Consider the following 16,752-nt stretch of genomic DNA (forward strand, 5'->3'; position numbering starts at 1 on the left):
TGTCCCTCTGTCACACTCACAGACCACCCAAATTGCATACAATTTTTCTTATATTCACTGTGAACCAAATATTGTTTTTAACTGAGCCTTGTCCTAAAGAATCCTGCTATGGAATCATGGGTTTCATGTGCCATTTTCCCCTCAATGAACAAAAAAATCTACATAATTGTATCAAAACCTTGTTCATGTACATACATCTGAAAACGGTGCTTGCATTCCACTCTGAAATGGCTGTTTCACTGTAGGGTTGAAGATACGTGAAGACTGTACTCAAACAGAGCCAGGACTGGAATCACTTTAGAAAGAAATCCTGGAGCCCTGCCCTCTGCCCTTATGAGAACAACAGGAAGGTTTCCAAACATGTCCTTCTTTTTCATCTTGATTTCACTTCTGTTTTCCCACTCTGGGATGTTGTCTCTCTTTTCCTCACATCTAATTCCTGCTCACCTGTTAGGCCCCGTGTATTAAACCTACATCGTCCTGTTTGTCTCTTTTCTTCTGTCCTGTTAGACTTACTGTCTCTATACCTCCTCCTGACGCCTACGATGCGTATTATTTCGGTGCTGCATCATGCCCTGCCTTTTTAAAAAGATGTTTTTGATGTGCACACAGGCTTCTTGTGCCCCCCAAGGCATTTAACCCAATGCCCCACTCAATTAACACTTGTTAAATATTAATAGAATTCTGAAACAAAGAGTCTTTGATTGAACTATAGCTGCCATTTTAATAATCAGCCTCTAGTACTCCTCTTCGTACTGTTTAAAATACTTTTGAGATGATAGAGTTACTTTCACAACTCCATTGATAACTTCTCCCCTCCATAAATTACAGTTTCTGCAGTTTGAGATTACAGCCTGCTGACATCACCCCCGTCTCCTAAATCCCGTGCTGTGTCAATGCCCTTAGACTATTAGGAGTGACTGTTAATGTCTAGTAGAGAAAAATGAATGTCAGGACTTCTTGTGAGCTGGTATAATAATCAAGATTTATTACAATAAAATTAATAAGTAGTGTAAAAAAACTCACAGACTCCTTGGATTTTCTTTCTTCAGGTCGAAATCCAGTTTTGATGGTGTCTCTTTAGTAAGTGAGAAGAACGACTGTAAAACTGAAAGCAAAAATGACTCTAAGATTGAAAGGAAAAAGTCCTCATCTTCCAGCCAGGTAATTTGGGAACGAGATGTGTCTTGTCACAGAGGGTGACAGAAGCATTAAAGCTAATGGAAGGAAGGAACACAGGGTCAGGGACTAACAGAGGCTTAGATTTTAGAGAATCGGAAAGGACAGGCAGTTCCTTCAGGCGTCTTTCATCAGTATGACATGTCACAACTGACCTTTCAACACATACTGCATGCTGTGACCTCTCACCTGACAAGTGCTGGAGAGCAGGGACCAGCCCAGAGGCCTGTGCTTGTCTGATGATTAGCCAAGACCAGGTGAGGTGTGACATCTTTGCAGTACAATTAAAGAGTCTGATAGGGCACCCGTGTGAATACAAGGCCTCCCACTGGTACACGGAGGAGGAAACCTGGGAACAGGGTCATGGTTCTCCCCCAGAAGCAGTTCTGGTTCTGCTCCAAAATACACCCAGATACAGGTCACAAAGCCGGTTCTGTGTCGTAGAGTGTGGCACACTTCCTGCGGCCAGCAGTTTGGGGCTTTTTGACACTTCAGCCCTAAATACTTGAATATGTGTCTCCTAAGAACTAGACCAAGAAACTGTTGGCACACCCAAGAAATTTAACTAAAAAGCAAGTATACAAAAATGTTATTAATATAAAATCCATTTTTGAATTTCCACAACTGTCTCAGGAGGGACGTCCCCCCGTCTCTAAAAGCCCACCATGAGCCCTGCACTGACAACACTGTAAATCAGCTATACTTCAGTAAGAAAAAAAAAAGAGCTATGCATTGCATGTATTTGTCATGTCACCTTTAATTTAGATCAGTTCCTACCTGCTTAAAAATGTTATTTTTACTAAATTCACATTTTTGAAGACTCCTTGGCCCAGGATATTTTTAAATTAAGCATGCAACCAGTGCTCACTGTAGCCATTAAAAAAAAAGTCTCAGTAAAGCCCTCACAGGAGACCTAGCTTTAATCAAGGAAACTTTCTGGATGCAAGATGTACTCCTGTGGGGAGCGTATAGCTCAGTGGTAGAGCACATGCCTAGCATGCACAAGGTCATGGGTTCAATCCCCAGTATCTACATCAAATTAATAATAATAATAATAATAAGTAAATAAACCTAATTACCTCCCCCCAAAAAAACAAACAAAAAAATTACTTTAAAAAGAGGTACTTCTGGAGAGCTGCATGAGCTCCCCTACTTTATATGAGGCGTTCATCTGTGAAATAGCTGGCTTGCAGGGACCAACCATCATCTGCATGGCCTGTCTGCAACTCTTGTCTACAGCAATCCTAGGGACATTTATGCCCTTGAGACCACTTCTAGTTTGGATAATAATCATCGAGGGCCTACTTGTGCTTTCTCTCTGTTGTGCTCATAAGACTCTGCCCAATAGGATGCTTTTGAAGAAGAGTGGTCCTGTGGACGGAGGACCCAGCTCTCCCTCCTGGTAGCCATGTGGTGCCAGTTAAGTTAGTCAGTATCCCTGAGACACAGTGTCCTGACCTATGCAATGGGGACATCAGTTCCCAGGTCATTGTGGGGGTGGGGGTGGTGTCTGTGAAAGCATTTTACAAGCTGTATAATTGCTGTCTATCCACAGTTGTCACAGCTGTGGAAACAGATGCCTCGAAAATGAAGTGATGTGCAGCATGTCAGACTGTTGGGCCTTGTACCACCCTAGGGAGTTAAGTCTTGTGTGTGAAATCCTGCTTGTCATCTCCCCCAACACTGGCCAAGGAAATGCCTTCACAGCAGTACTAGGGAAAATGACAAAACCAGGGAGTAGGTCCTTTAGATGTCTTACCCTGTTCAAGCCTTACGGCATCCCTCTGAGGCAGGTACTGTTTTACCCTGTGGCCCAGAGAGGTTAAGTAACTAGGCCGCAATCACATACCACAGAAGAGATGTGGCCAAGACTTAAACTCGGGGTTATCTGAGAACAGAGCTTTTAATCACTACCCTCTTCTAAGAGTACTCTCTTGTATCTTTAGTGTCCTGGGATCCACTACCTGGTGAGATTTCTTATAATTCCATCTCACTCCTTGTTAGGGACGTCCTTGTCCAGACACTTCGGCAGAAGGCTGACCACCAGCTGCATCATGGTTATAGATGACTGTCCAACCAGCAAGTCACTAATCTTGCTGGAAAATGACACCTTTGTGCCTCGCCTTCCACTGTTGTTCACTGAAGGGTTGTGTTGGAGGAGATCAGATCAGAGAGAAGGAATTCTTAAAGATACTTTATTCAGGGAGGGGCAATTTGTTACATAATTTAAACTGAAGTTACAGTTTGTGATATTTCCACAAGCGAGAGCAGTGGTACCTGTGTTCTGTCCCTCTTGTAGGACAAGGCAAACATGCACTTCCACAAGTTGTTTCTGGACGTCCCCACCGAGGAACCCCTGAGGCAGAGTAAGTGCTCACATTTTGACTTTTTAAAAAAATTTTCTGTGTGAGTTAATATAGGGTGATTTGTTTGTTTTATTTATTTTTAGGGGGGAGTTAATTAGGTTTGTTTATTTATTTATTTATTTATTTATTTATTTATTTATTTATTTATTTATTTATTTAAACGGAGGTACCGGGGATTGAACCCAGGACCTTGCACATGCTAAGCACACACTCTACCATTGAGCTACACCCTCCCCCTCAAATTTGTTTTGGGTTTTTTTTGGGGGGGTGTAATTAGGTTTCTTTATATATTTTTTAATTAATTTTTAATTTAATTTTTTTTTTAGTAGAGGTACTGGGGGTTGAACCCAGGACCCCATGTATGCTAAGCACGCACTTTACTACTGAGCTATACCCTCCCCCTTTTTGACTTTTTAAGCTACCTATTTGAAAAGATGCTCATTGATTTGGGGAGAGAAGAGCCTGGGGACCTAATCACGAAGGGGAATAGGTTTCTGAAAGTCATGGTGTAACAGTAATGCCAACTTCATTCATTCAACTTTCACCAAACACCTTGAAAGGTAAGGGAGTAGAATGGGAAACTGAATCTCTCTACATGATATGGAATCATTGATCACCTCCCATGTTCACTGCTGAAATGGGTTGTGATTGGATTGTACTGAGTTTTAGGATAACAAAATAAGAGCAAGAGAGGCCACCAGAAGGCCACATAGACCTAGATGGACAGATGTGTCAACCTTGAGCTTTGCAGGGCTCAGTGATCACATCTAAACGTCTGGCCAGTGGGCCAGATAAGCACCTGCTCCGCTCCGCTGAGGTGCATCAGGGCCCATGGTTCCATCCCAGCCTCCCTCGGTCTACAAATGTTCAGGCGACACGCTGGATTCCCACCACCATCTCCAAACAGGAGAGTGTGGGTCACGTGCTCATCCCACAGTGAGACCGCCTATTTCAAAAGGAGTCATTAGTGGCCATCCCAGGGAAGGAGGGGCATCATTGCTCAGATTAGCACAGGGGTGACACACCTTCCCAAACAGAGGAGACTTTTGAAACATCATTCTTGAACTCTCATTTACAATGACAGGCTTACCTTTCCATTTTGATGTTTACACTGAAGCTTGTGAGACTTTGAATTAAAAACAAACTCTCGTCCCTGTAGCTGTGTTCCACTAGAGGACTGAACAAGAGGTGAGAGATCTTTTGCGGATGTGCGTGTATTGTCTCTGCCCATCCCTGGGTCACCAACATATATACACAATTTTCATTTGAAATGGGAATTCTAAATGATGCTATACGTGTATTTGTTTTCCCAGGTTTTACTTGTGCTCTACAGAAAGAAATATTATACCAAGGGAAGCTCTTTGTATCTGAAAACTGGATTTGTTTTCATTCCAAGGTCTTTGGGAAAGACACTAAGGTTGGTATAATTATTTTTTAAAAGAAAGCTAACCACATTTTTTAATATATTGTGTATCTGACTTGTTTTAAATACAGCAATGTTTCTAAATATTTGTGTCATTATTATACTTTTATAGCAAATTTCCTTTACTGTAGTTCCAAATACTACAGGCTGTAAATGCCTCCAGATGACACTAACTTCCCTTTTTCCCTCAACACTACTCTCTCATGCATTTCCTTACATACAGGCATCTCTCCCATAACCCTACCTTAAATCCTTTTTACCAGCTGTCACCAGCAAACTCTCAAAGTTCTTCATATGGAGGGTGTGCCCTACTTTGTTTCAAAGACATACATTAAACCCAAAACAATTTTTTAAAGAAACACCAGCACAAAATGAGCAGGAATTGAGGCATTTTAGGTCGAGTCTGGAAGAGTCACATACCCACAATCCCCTGTGGTCGTTGATTGACATCTTCTCATCCTCACTAAACACAGATCTGGAGGCGCAAAGGCCTGTGACACCTGCATTAAGGAGAATAGTCTGAAGGAATCGGCAGCTTTCCCAGGGCACCACCTTCTAAAATAAGGACCTCGGACTTTGGCACCAGAAAGAAAAAGCTGCTTCCATCCCACTGACATTCCTTCCCTTTGAGCTGTGATATCACACAGTTCATTCAGGCAACCAGAATAAGGAGTCAGAGAAACACCCAGGGTTTGTGGGACCTCTGAGTTTTTAATCATTTTGATTCATGCTTCTGAATAAGCAGCTTTTCTACTCATGAAGTAGCTGATTTAAAAACTCTTTTTGTTTTGAATGGGAGATGTTTTATTTAAATATTCTCCGTAAAGCCACTGGCAGCCTTATGCATTAAGACCACTTAACAAATATGATGGCAGTTCCTTACTTTGGTTGGTGTTGAATCAGCAGACTAACATCAAACATGTGATTTTTATTGTGTAGGGTTATGTGCAGGTAAACATCATTTTGATTCACAGTATTATTTGAATCAGTATAATGCGAAGCAGTATTGAGTAGTGTTGCACCGTATTTCTAGATTTCTGGATTATAAGCACTTGTTCAGGGAGTGGGGAAGGGGACTGAGTAGTACTCATCTCCAGTCCAGTGGGATTAAGATTAATTCTTAGGAATGCAGAGAGCCAACACCTCCAACCAAAGCAGCAGGGGTCGAAAACATTAGTGAACAAAGAATTAGTCTTTGTTAAGGGATGAGGAATTCACAAAGCCAGTGAGTGCAGTTTCAAACTAGTATGATTGCAGCAGTGGTTTCAAAATCCTACCTCTACCTTAGAGAGAACATACCACAAAAAGCTTAAAGGAGCGAGCTGGTTTTTTAAAGGCATGGACGCGCTGGAATTGCTCTTGCATGTGCTGCATCTAATCTAAGAGACAAAAGTGAGTGGGACAATGTGAACCACGATGGTGACTTGCACATTCCTTCCCCACTGAGGATGGTGTCAGGGAGACTTGGGCTTCAGCTCAGTGGCCAAATTTCCTCACTGCCAACAGGACTTAGTCCAGTGTGATCCAATATGAACTAAAAGCAACCCAACAATTTGCTCTAGGAAAGGGAATTTTCTAAGCCCCCTACCCAGGAAAAGTATTAATAAGGTGAAACCTTAATTCAATCAGGACCTTTCAGTCAGCCCGTGTGTATTTTTAGATGCAAGTAAAATTAAATGCACACATCCCATTCCATCCAGGCTCAAACTGAGAAGTGATTCATGCTTTATTTCTCAAATGTTATCTAGTTGTCATTTTTATACTCATGAAGCAGTTGATCGAGAACTTCATAAGGGTGTTTGTTCCATGCCTTAGATTATGCAAAAATCCAAATTTATAGCCCCTTGTCACTGTGTTTGTTTGTGTTGCTGCTCAGAAATAAAATGAGACTCATTTTTATACTATCATCTATCTTGGTAGAGCTTTCCAAAGTGATCCCAATTTATAACTTCTGAACTGTCTCCCACACTTCACAAGTTTTGTGGGTAGAGTTCTTTGGCAAAAGAGTTTTTTTCTCTTTAACATAGAATTTAAACTAGCCCCACATTCTCCCATAGTCTTCCATCTGGTACTTTGAGGAGCAGTAAAATAACTCTATCTCATAAACCTAAATAGGAATGCAAATATTCAAAATTAAAGATTTTCAAAATTAAAAGCTCAGTTTTCATCCTTCCAGCTGGCAGTACAAATACAAGGCCCACCTCGTCCCCACTGACCTTGCTGAGCTCTTTCAGAGTATGTGAACCCTTTTTTACAAAACATACATTCAAGTCAGTGAGTGCACCTGCGGAGGGATTCAGGTCCTTTTCCTGCCACCAGGAGAGGGGTGTGTGACAAAGTGATGAGATCCAGTTTTGAGACTAAACATGGTTGAAGGGACATAGCATTACAGTATCAGGAACATCTGCTATTCTTTGTCGTATCTGATACAGTGTGGTCCATTCTTTGTGGCATGGAGCACACTGTATTAAAAAGAACCCATATTTTGGATCAGATTAGTTCACATTCTGTCTTTGTAACTTATTATATTTATGACCTTGAACAAATCCTATACCTCGCCAAAGAAACTCCTTTATCTCGTAGAATATCTACTTTATAGGAATGTCATAATTAAAGGACATGGTCATCTGGTAAACAGGTATTGACAGTGGTAGCTACTATAACTGTCATTGTTAATCTTTATTTCTTTCATTTCACTGATCCTCTTTTTATGAGACAAATGAGGAAGTGAATGACATTTTTATTGAGTGTTAGGCATTTTCCATATATTATCTCATTTAATCCACAGCCAATTATGGGACGTAGGTAAGACTATCTCTGTTTTACAAGTTGGGAAACTGAGGCCAAGGAAAGATAGCTCTTAAGTTTGAGTAGGTCATGTAGAAAGTAAAAGAACTGAGAATTCATGTCCTCAACTTCCTGTCCAATAACAGTTCTACTACACCAGGGCATTGTACCGTTTTCCCCTAAGGTCAGAGGGGAGTCACGTATGTGGAGATTAGCTCAAAGTGGATGACCACAGGCACTTAACTTCTTTAGAGCCTTGGGCTTACCTTTAAAATGAGTGTACATTTTGCATTGTCTTCCCATGTCTACAGATAAAGGTTGCCCACCAAGCCCTTCAGTAGACTTGATGATCCAGATTTATCCTCCAGCTTTGTAAACACCACGTTGAGGAGCTCAAGTGATACACCTGTGCCACTCTTTAAGATTCGTTTTTCTTCATGGAGGCTGGAGAGCTTGCCCCTGGTTTTGATTGATCTTTTTTTATTTTCCCTTTATGTGAAGATTTGGAGTACTGCTCTGTGAAGCCCAAACCGGTGTTAACTCAGTGATTCTGTTTCAGATCTCTATTCCGGCTTTCTCAGTAACCCTTATAAAGAAAACCAAAACTGCCCTTCTGGTGCCAAATGCTCTGATTATAGCGACGGTCACAGACAGGGTGAGTACACAACAGGCAAGGGCACCTTCCTTTGTCCTGCTCAGGGTTTCACTACCTTAGGGGCCCCTTGCCAAGGACTGAAACTCTGAATCATAAATACCATCATCTCCTACGGTGAATCAGGAGATATGCTATGAAAACTAATTAATGAGATCACAGCCCTTAGAGATGTGTGTGTTGCTTCCCCGACAAGGTGATTTATTCTAATATAATTGTTGCCAATTTTGAATTTCCTGCTGAATTCATTATACTTGCTTGACTAGGGTCAAAAAAATAAAATTCTTTCCCAACTTCCCTTTCCCTAACATCTATTAGGTCAGGTCAGGCTAACAGGATATATTTCATTGCTTTCATATTATTTAAAACACCACCACCACCACCTTGTTCTCAGGGTGAGGCAGGGTGACACTGAGGAGTCCCTGAAGTGTCATGGCCATCCTGCCCCACCACCTTCGTTGGAGCCTCTCCACAGCCAACCCAAAGGCATCAAACTTGTGCTTGCTATTCACGTGCAGCTTCAGGACCAGTTCCCAGCCCCTCTTTGCTTCCAGGTTGCCTTAACTACTCTTCGATACAGCAATTCGAGAGTTGTCGTTGACTGTTGGGCTACCCCAGACATGTGCAGTATTTGCCTGGAGAGTGCTGTTTGTTTCAGCTTGGCAAGAGAGAGGGTGTGAAATAGTTTGCTTACTCATTTTTGACTTGAAATTATTTTTTAAATATTTTACCTCCTATTTCTATGAAAGCATAAAAGCTACATTTCATGGCTAATCACACTGAACAACTGAAGAAGGAGAGAGAAAGAAAGCTAAAAGAGGCTATTCTGATGAGCTAAGAAACATGTTAATATCTATTCTGAGATTTTTTAGTTTTTTAAATATTAATGGCTAACGGGCATCAGGTCCTTCTCACCAGGCATGCACAAAATGCTCTTCTTACATTTACACATTCTTTCCACACTACCACGCTGTAAGGGGATAGGAATTGTTAAGAAACCTGAAACTAAGCGGGATTAAGTAAGCCATTTGCCCAGTGTCACCCACTTGGTAAGTATCAGAGCCAAAAGCTGCAAGTCAGTCTGCCTAATGCCAGAATCCATAATGTTAACTACTTTGGAATACAGTATTTGCTTGGAAAGTGTATCAAGTTCTGTCATGGGTGAGCGAGAGGGTAATTACAAACTTTGGAAAAGGGGTGTGAAAAGATCCCGTGGCTCAAATAGATGGAAAAGAATGAGATTTTATATTTTCTCAGCATATGGTTTATGGTAAAGTCATTTTTCCTTACGTTATTTGTCTCCAAATGACTTATCTAGCTCTGATTTTACTTTTTTCCCATAACTTACTTAGAAGCATCCACTAGAAAGTCTCCATATTTGTACAAGAAGGAATCTGGAAGTGGCTTGAAAAAGAATGAGCCTATTAGAGCTGCTGGGAAACTGTCAATGGAAATCTAGGTCAGAGCAGACAAAGCTGACCTCGGGAATCGTTAAATACCTTTAAAAAGGGGTGGGCGTAGGAAGGGAGGGAGAGAGACTTTAAAGAGGACCTGGCAGATACCACTAGCCTTTTTTTTTTCATGTCCAGGTCTTTTTCTATCAATGCTTGTTTAGGGAACCAGTGTCAGGGTATTGGGGCTTCATTCTGTCCTACATTTCTGTATTATTTAAATTGTATTTTAGGGTTTTGTTGCTATTATGGGATATATTTGTTTTATTCCGGGAATGGAATAAAAAGGTGTGGGTGTGGGTGAGCAGAATAAGAATATAGACTCTGTATAGAATATAGTCTATGTCAGATAGACCTAGGGATTATCATATTAAGTAAAATCAGACAGACAAAGACAAATATTATATATCACTTACATGTGGAATCAAAAAAAAAAGATACAAATTTTATTTACAAACCAAAAATAGACTCACGGACATAGAAAACAAACTATAGTTACCAAAGGGGAAAAGGGAGGGAGGGATAAATTAGGAGTTTGGGATGAACAGATACACATTACTATACATAAAATACATAAACAACAAGGATCTACGGTATATCACAGGGAGCTATATTCAATTTCTTATAATAAGCTATAATGGAAAAGAATCTGAAAAAATATATATATGTATGTATATGTATAACTGAGTCGCTTTGCTGTACACCTGAAACATTCTAAATCAACTACACTTCAGTAAAAGATAAAATTTTTAAAAAGAATGTAGTCTATGTTGTTTGAAAATGAAAAATACATATACAGATAAATTTTTGAACTCTGGACTCTCACTTCTCATCAGGCAGTATCTGTTAATAATTGTTATTTTGTTTTTCAGTACATATTTGTCTCCTTACTCTCCAGAGATTCAACTTACAAACTACTAAAATCTGTCTGTGGACACTTAGAAGTGAGTACAACATCCCTGAGCCTCAGTTGCTGTCTCTTCTGTGATTCTTACGGTTTCATAGTTGATCTGGTTTTTTTCATTTTGTTTCACTAATTTCAGAACACAAGTATTGGCAACAGTCCCAATCCATCTCCTCTTGAAAACAGTTTCCGGGCAGACCGCCCTTCATCTCTGCCTCTGGTGAGTTGCCTACACAACTATCTAAATGCAAGAGAAAGTGAGAATGTCTCACAATTATACTTCTTCTTACGCCTCGACCGGGGTGCGGGAGGAACTTAGGACCACGATATCAGGCAAAGTTGAAGAAACAGGACATTTCTGTCCTAAAGAAAAGGGGATCAAAGAGGCCATAAACTTTTTCAAGTAATAGAAGAGTCATCCTGCAAAAGGAAAGAAACATGATAGCAGGCTGTCTTGGCGAGTTACTGGTCCATGGAGGTATTCACAAAATCTTGGTCTTTTTGTCAGTGTTGTTTTAGAGGGATTCACCAGTCTTTCTGGGGTAGGGCATCTTTCATTCCACAAGTCGTCAAATGTCTTTGATGGTCAAGGCACCATGCTGGTGTACCCCTAGGACACCAGGAGGAAACAAAACTAGTTATTTGCCTTCAAAGACTTTACAGCTTAGTAGAGAAGATGAGGGATACCCAGAGATAACTGTAAAAGAAGAAAGCTATAATGCCCGTCAAAGGTAGAGATTCTTTGATTCCTTTAGACTTTGTTGAGCACAGAGTAAATCTCTAATGGAAAGTAGCTCTTCCTATTTGTGCAAGATTTATACCCATGATGGTATAATGTAGGCCCAAGAGAGTCCTAGCCATATTTTTCAAATGGTTGTTCCCAAACTGACTACTGTTCAGTGTTTTAATACCTTTGGTAAAGCAGTATGAGCCCACAGTTTCAACGTCTACAAATCTTTTTTGAGAGTGGTAGTACAGGGATTGAAAGGTGAAAACATGTTCACACAAAACTTATACAAGAATGTTCATAGCTGCTTTATTCATTATAACCAAAAAGTGGAAATAACCCTCATATCCATCAACTGATAAATGGCTAACTAAAATGTAATGTATCCATACAATGAAACATTATTTGACCATAAAAAGGAGGAACTACTGACAGATAATAATACAACATGGATGAACCTTGGAAATGTTCTGCTAAATGAAAGAAGCCAGACATAAAAGGGCACATATTGTATGACTCCATTTATATGAAATGTCCTGAACAAATTCATGGGGTCAGAAAATGAATTAGTGGTTGCCAAGGGACAGGAGGAGGGAGAAATTGAGAGTGACTGCTAATGGGTAAAGCGTTTCATTTTGGTGAGGGGCGGTGGAGTGGAAATATTCTGAAGACAGTGGTGATGGTTGTACAACCATGTGATGATTCTAAAAACCACTAAATTGTATACTTAAAATGGCGAGTTTCATCTCATTTAAAAAAAAAAAAAACCTATCTTAAAAAAAATAGTGGGAAGCGATACAAAATAGAATGAGACACGTATGATTTGGAATCCCACAAACCTGGTTTCAAACTGGGTCCCACCCAGCTGAGCCATGCCGTCGGGCAAGCTCTCTAACTGCTCTGACTTAGTTTCTTCATCCAGTAAAATGCCAGCCTTTTGACGTGCCTGCGAAGAGCAGGTGCAGTCACGTGTGTGCAGCTTTGCCTCCTGCCTGCTATGTAACAGGCATTCAAGGAATAATTATTTAATTGAAGAGACCTGCATTTTTTGACTTGCCTCTCCCTATAAGTTCTTGCACGAAATTGAAAAGACTGTTGAAATGGTCAAGTGACAGCTAGTTGAAGGTGAAAGGCTGGTAACTTACTTACAAGATGAGTCCACTCTTCTTCACTTGGCTGCTAACTAAACAGTGACAAGCTCAGCCTAACTGTACCTTCACTGGGACACTTTAATGTTGCCTCTTGTGTTTCCCAGTTCTTAAGTAATTTGGGGCAACACTGGGTGACAAAGTAGAACACCCCTGCTTTTTTCCCCACCCCCCATTCCTCTGTCACCCTTTTGCCACTTAGAAGCAATGTCACTGACCCCATTTTGATCTGGTTGTGGGAAGAAGAAAGCTACAACTTTCCTTCCAGTATCTAATTTTCCCTTTTCTGTTTCCAATACCGTTTTTTAAGCTCTTATTTGAGAATACCTTTCTCTGCATTTAGAACATGCATTTAGAGCTTTCTAGCTCCTTTTTTCTCTTGCATATGTCTATTTCAGTCACGTTTTCTCCTTACAAAGTGCTCAGGAGACTTCTCCAGCTTTACTCTGGAAGCTTTTCAATCATCAGTGTTCCAAGTTTTTTCTACACACTTGTTGTTTCAAACAAGTTGGCCACTGTTTCTTGACAGAATTCTCATTGCCCAGAAAAATCTGTTGCAGTAACCAGACACTCTGTGATGTGCTGGGAAAACCCAGTAGTGTGGGGTAATCCTTCTTTCTTGCCCGTATGTTACAAGTCAGACCTAAGAGACAGGGCCAGGAGTTACAAAGGCCTGCCTGTTGAATAAGGGAAAATGGGCCTTTCACCATTTCATTATTTCCGCTCAGGATTTCAACGATGAATTCTCAGATCTGGACGGAGTGGTTCGGCAAAGAAGGCAAGACATGGAAGGATACAGCAGTTCTGGATCTCAGACCCCTGAATCTGAGAACTCGCGAGGTCTGGGAGATTTGTGTATCTTTACTGAAATTTAATTCTTGGGGGGAGGGTATAGCTCAGTGGTAGAGCATATGCTTAACATGCACAAGGTTCTGGGTTGAATCCCCAGTACTTCCATTAAAAAAATTAATTCTCCACAAAACGTCCTTATCTCACCCCTGAAAAACAAAAACAAAAAACCAACCCAAAACAAAACATCTTCCGAGTTAGCAACTAAGAAGGGACTCTCAAGAAAGGCTAGTTTGAAAGTTCAAGGAAAAGGGATTGCCTCTGTGGTTAAAAAAAGAAAAAACTCACTTCCCTTTATACACATTTAAGAAACATCTCTTGGATAGACATACTATTGCAGTGGTTGAAAGAGAGAAACGTACTATTTTCTGACCTCTTCTTTAGTACTATTATAAGGTGCTATAGCTGAATCGTCCCCATGAGTCAGTGGGTAAGGACAGATTGCCCTTATATCTTTTCATTCCTTATTTGCTTGAGAATTGGATTTCAACCCCAAAACACTCAACCAGCTGGTGAGGGCATCCGTTTATATTCTTGGCCATTGTGCACATTGAGGGACTGATTTGCTTTGTGGTTGATGCTATGTGTTTAAATACACTGGGGAGAAAACTTACCCAGCCCTGTTTTGATAGATTTCCATGTGACAGAATCCCAGACAGTTCTGAATGTCTCCAAGGGAGAAGCAAAACCAACTCGGGCAGATGCCCTCGTGAACAGAGTACCTGAAGGAAAAGCCAAGAGCCTCCCTGCGCATGGTAAGGAATAGATTGTTTTAGGGGGTGGCAGGAGCATCTGCTTGTAACTTTGAAAGGGTCCCCAGGTTTCACTTTATGACTGCCTTTCCTATTCCCTCCCTTCCTGCTGTAGGTCTTGGCATATTAATTCAGTTATTCACTCAGCAAACAGTACCCAGTTCTCTGCTTTACTATGAGGGATACAAAGGTGAAGAGCCTTCATGGAGGATCCTTCATTGTTCTGAATACTTTGAGACTGTGATTCAAAACTTACTAGTAAAATTCAAATTATTTAATTATTATTTACTGATTAGTCTAATAACTGGTTACCAGCTGTACCAGTAGGAAATCAAGGATGGTGTCTGTATTGTTCACCAGCCCTCCATCACAATGCCTGACACAGAAAGCTCCCAACAAATATCTATTGAATGAAACACGTGGGAAGGAATTGTAACCAGTTAAAATGAGAACCGGCATGCTTCAGTTAGTATTTTCTCTGATTTCTATTACCTGGAATTAATTCTGTCTCTCCAGTGCTTCTTCCCTATAGGAGTGCTGCTGCATGAAGAAATGTGTTAACATTTTAAAACAGTTTAAAACTTTTTGTTTTCCACCCAGCAGGTCAGCCAGAAACCATTGGAATCGTACACAGAGTTAAGTCTCAGAAATGTCCAACTCTCCACCATATTCTTATATTCTATGCAGTTGTGTAAGTAAATGAATTTACTATGAGTGCCTTAAGAACATGATTCATTTCACTTACAGAATAATCTCACATTACCAAGAGTCACTGTGAATCTCAGTTGTCTCTAATGTGACCCAAATCTTCTGGGGGGCAACTTTTGTCTCCTGTTTCAACATCTTTTTTCTAAAACTTGGGTCACATTTTCATATTTGTCCCCTTCTTATTTAAATAAATAGTGAGAAGGGAGGAAGGAAAAGCAAACTATGCCAGACCCAGCAGAGGACTAAGTTCTGGGTGGATACTCTCAGGTGGGAAATCGGGTCCTGAATTATGAAGCATCTTTGTTCCTGTTGTTTTCCGTCTCTCCTATGTCCTCTGGGTAGAGACCAAAACAACTTTAAAATGTCACCCACTTTTATTGAAAGCTTAGGCATAGACTTTAACTTCCTCCTCAGCTTCCAGTCTATAACCAATTGTTCTTCTGAAAATAGTCTGACCCAGTTCTAGGCTGTTCCTCACAACCAAGGAGGATGCACCAGTTTGGTTTCCAGATAAAGCAGGGATCTGGGGAGTCACAAGACTGGACCCGCACTGGCCAGGGCCTCCCACAGTACCTGGTGGGAGGAGGGGCACCAGCTCAGTCCTCTACCCTGCCTGGCCTCAAGTGATGCTGCTGAATGGCCATTATTTGTAAACTGAGGAATTAGAGAATTTTCAGTAATATCCCTCTAGTTCTAAACTTTTGTGACAAGCTTCTGTTTGTTGAAAAAAAAAAAAAACCTTTTTAAAGTCTCTTTAGCCAAGTTATTTTGGAAAAATATCTTGCCTCAAATGTATAATGTTGCCTCTGAATTTATTGTTTTATGACCATCAGGTCCTGGCCATTAACCTATGGAGAATTTCTCTTTTATCCCTTTCCAGTGTCTGTGCGCTAATCATCTCGACCTTCTACATGAGATACAGAATTAATACTCTGGAGGAGCGGCTGGGCTCACTGACCTCCATCGTGGACACTCATCAGACTGAGTAAGACAGTTCTCTCCTGTGCTGTCATCTGCGTGCTCTTCACGTTAGTATAAAATTCAACCTAAGCTTAGCATCCTTCTTAGCAAACATTGAGGATACATTCTGCATGAGACATTTTGTTAACTGTGTATATGGGAAGTTAAGAGGCAGGAGGGTCCAAAAAAAAAATGAGTGACCTGACTCTCCATGTTCTTGAGTTGCTATAGTGTTGCCAGTGATAAGGCAAGAAACAAGCCTAATTTGACAGTATCTTGTTCTTTTATCCTAAGACTTGGTTGTGACCTTGGCCCATTTATTAAAGTATTCAAGTTTATCTTCATAAAATGGCAGTGAGTCAAGACAGTTATAGAAAAAAAACAATTCATGCAACTCAGCACATTTCATCCTATATAGCTCTTTATATAAACTCATTTATTTACAAAACTCTTGATCACCGTAAATATCCTTGTGACTAGTAATTAGGTAAATGTGTCTGTGAAGATTTTCTACCACAGTATTTTTAACATGCCTAACCTAATTAAATCTATTGACAAAGGTCGTTCTTTTAAACCTATCTACATTAGGATTTTGACACATTCCCTAAAAGGTAAAATAATTTCATGTTAAAAGCATACTTTTAGCCCAAGTTTCAAAATTAGATATAATTCTTTACAGAGTATATACCATGACTTAGAGACTGTATTAGAAAAGACACGTTCATACACCAATACAAACAATTTTTTCTCATTATATCTTCATCATAATGTTATAAGATAGCAATTATTCCCATTTTACAGATGAGGAAACAGACTCAGAGAAAGAATTCGTTTGTGATGGAATTA

At 40.3% G+C, this 16,752-nt stretch overlaps 1 protein-coding gene across 6 annotated transcripts in view; it reads left to right on the forward strand.

Moving 5' to 3' along the window:
• Positions 1 to 16,752, forward strand: part of GRAMD2B (GRAM domain containing 2B) — a 100,206-nt gene that overhangs the window by 76,838 nt on the left and 6,616 nt on the right. For 3 of the 6 annotated variants that reach the window (XM_032476621.1, XM_014564941.2, XM_014564944.2), the window contains exons 3-12: positions 1,053 to 1,164; positions 3,479 to 3,545; positions 4,859 to 4,962; positions 8,315 to 8,410; positions 10,731 to 10,802; positions 10,902 to 10,982; positions 13,366 to 13,477; positions 14,119 to 14,241; positions 14,839 to 14,929; positions 15,827 to 15,931. In XM_032476621.1, coding sequence (XP_032332512.1) covers positions 1,053 to 1,164; positions 3,479 to 3,545; positions 4,859 to 4,962; positions 8,315 to 8,410; positions 10,731 to 10,802; positions 10,902 to 10,982; positions 13,366 to 13,477; positions 14,119 to 14,241; positions 14,839 to 14,929; positions 15,827 to 15,931 — 963 coding nt within the window. The remainder of the gene's footprint in view (positions 1 to 1,052; positions 1,165 to 3,478; positions 3,546 to 4,858; positions 4,963 to 8,314; positions 8,411 to 10,730; positions 10,803 to 10,901; positions 10,983 to 13,365; positions 13,478 to 14,118; positions 14,242 to 14,838; positions 14,930 to 15,826; positions 15,932 to 16,752) is intronic. The other 3 variants (XM_032476622.1, XM_014564942.2, XM_006191450.3) reach the window with 1 other exon arrangement.

The sequence above is a fragment of the Camelus ferus genome, chromosome 3, assembly GCF_009834535.1.
Source record: "Camelus ferus isolate YT-003-E chromosome 3, BCGSAC_Cfer_1.0, whole genome shotgun sequence".
Taxonomy (NCBI): Eukaryota; Metazoa; Chordata; class Mammalia; order Artiodactyla; family Camelidae; genus Camelus; species Camelus ferus.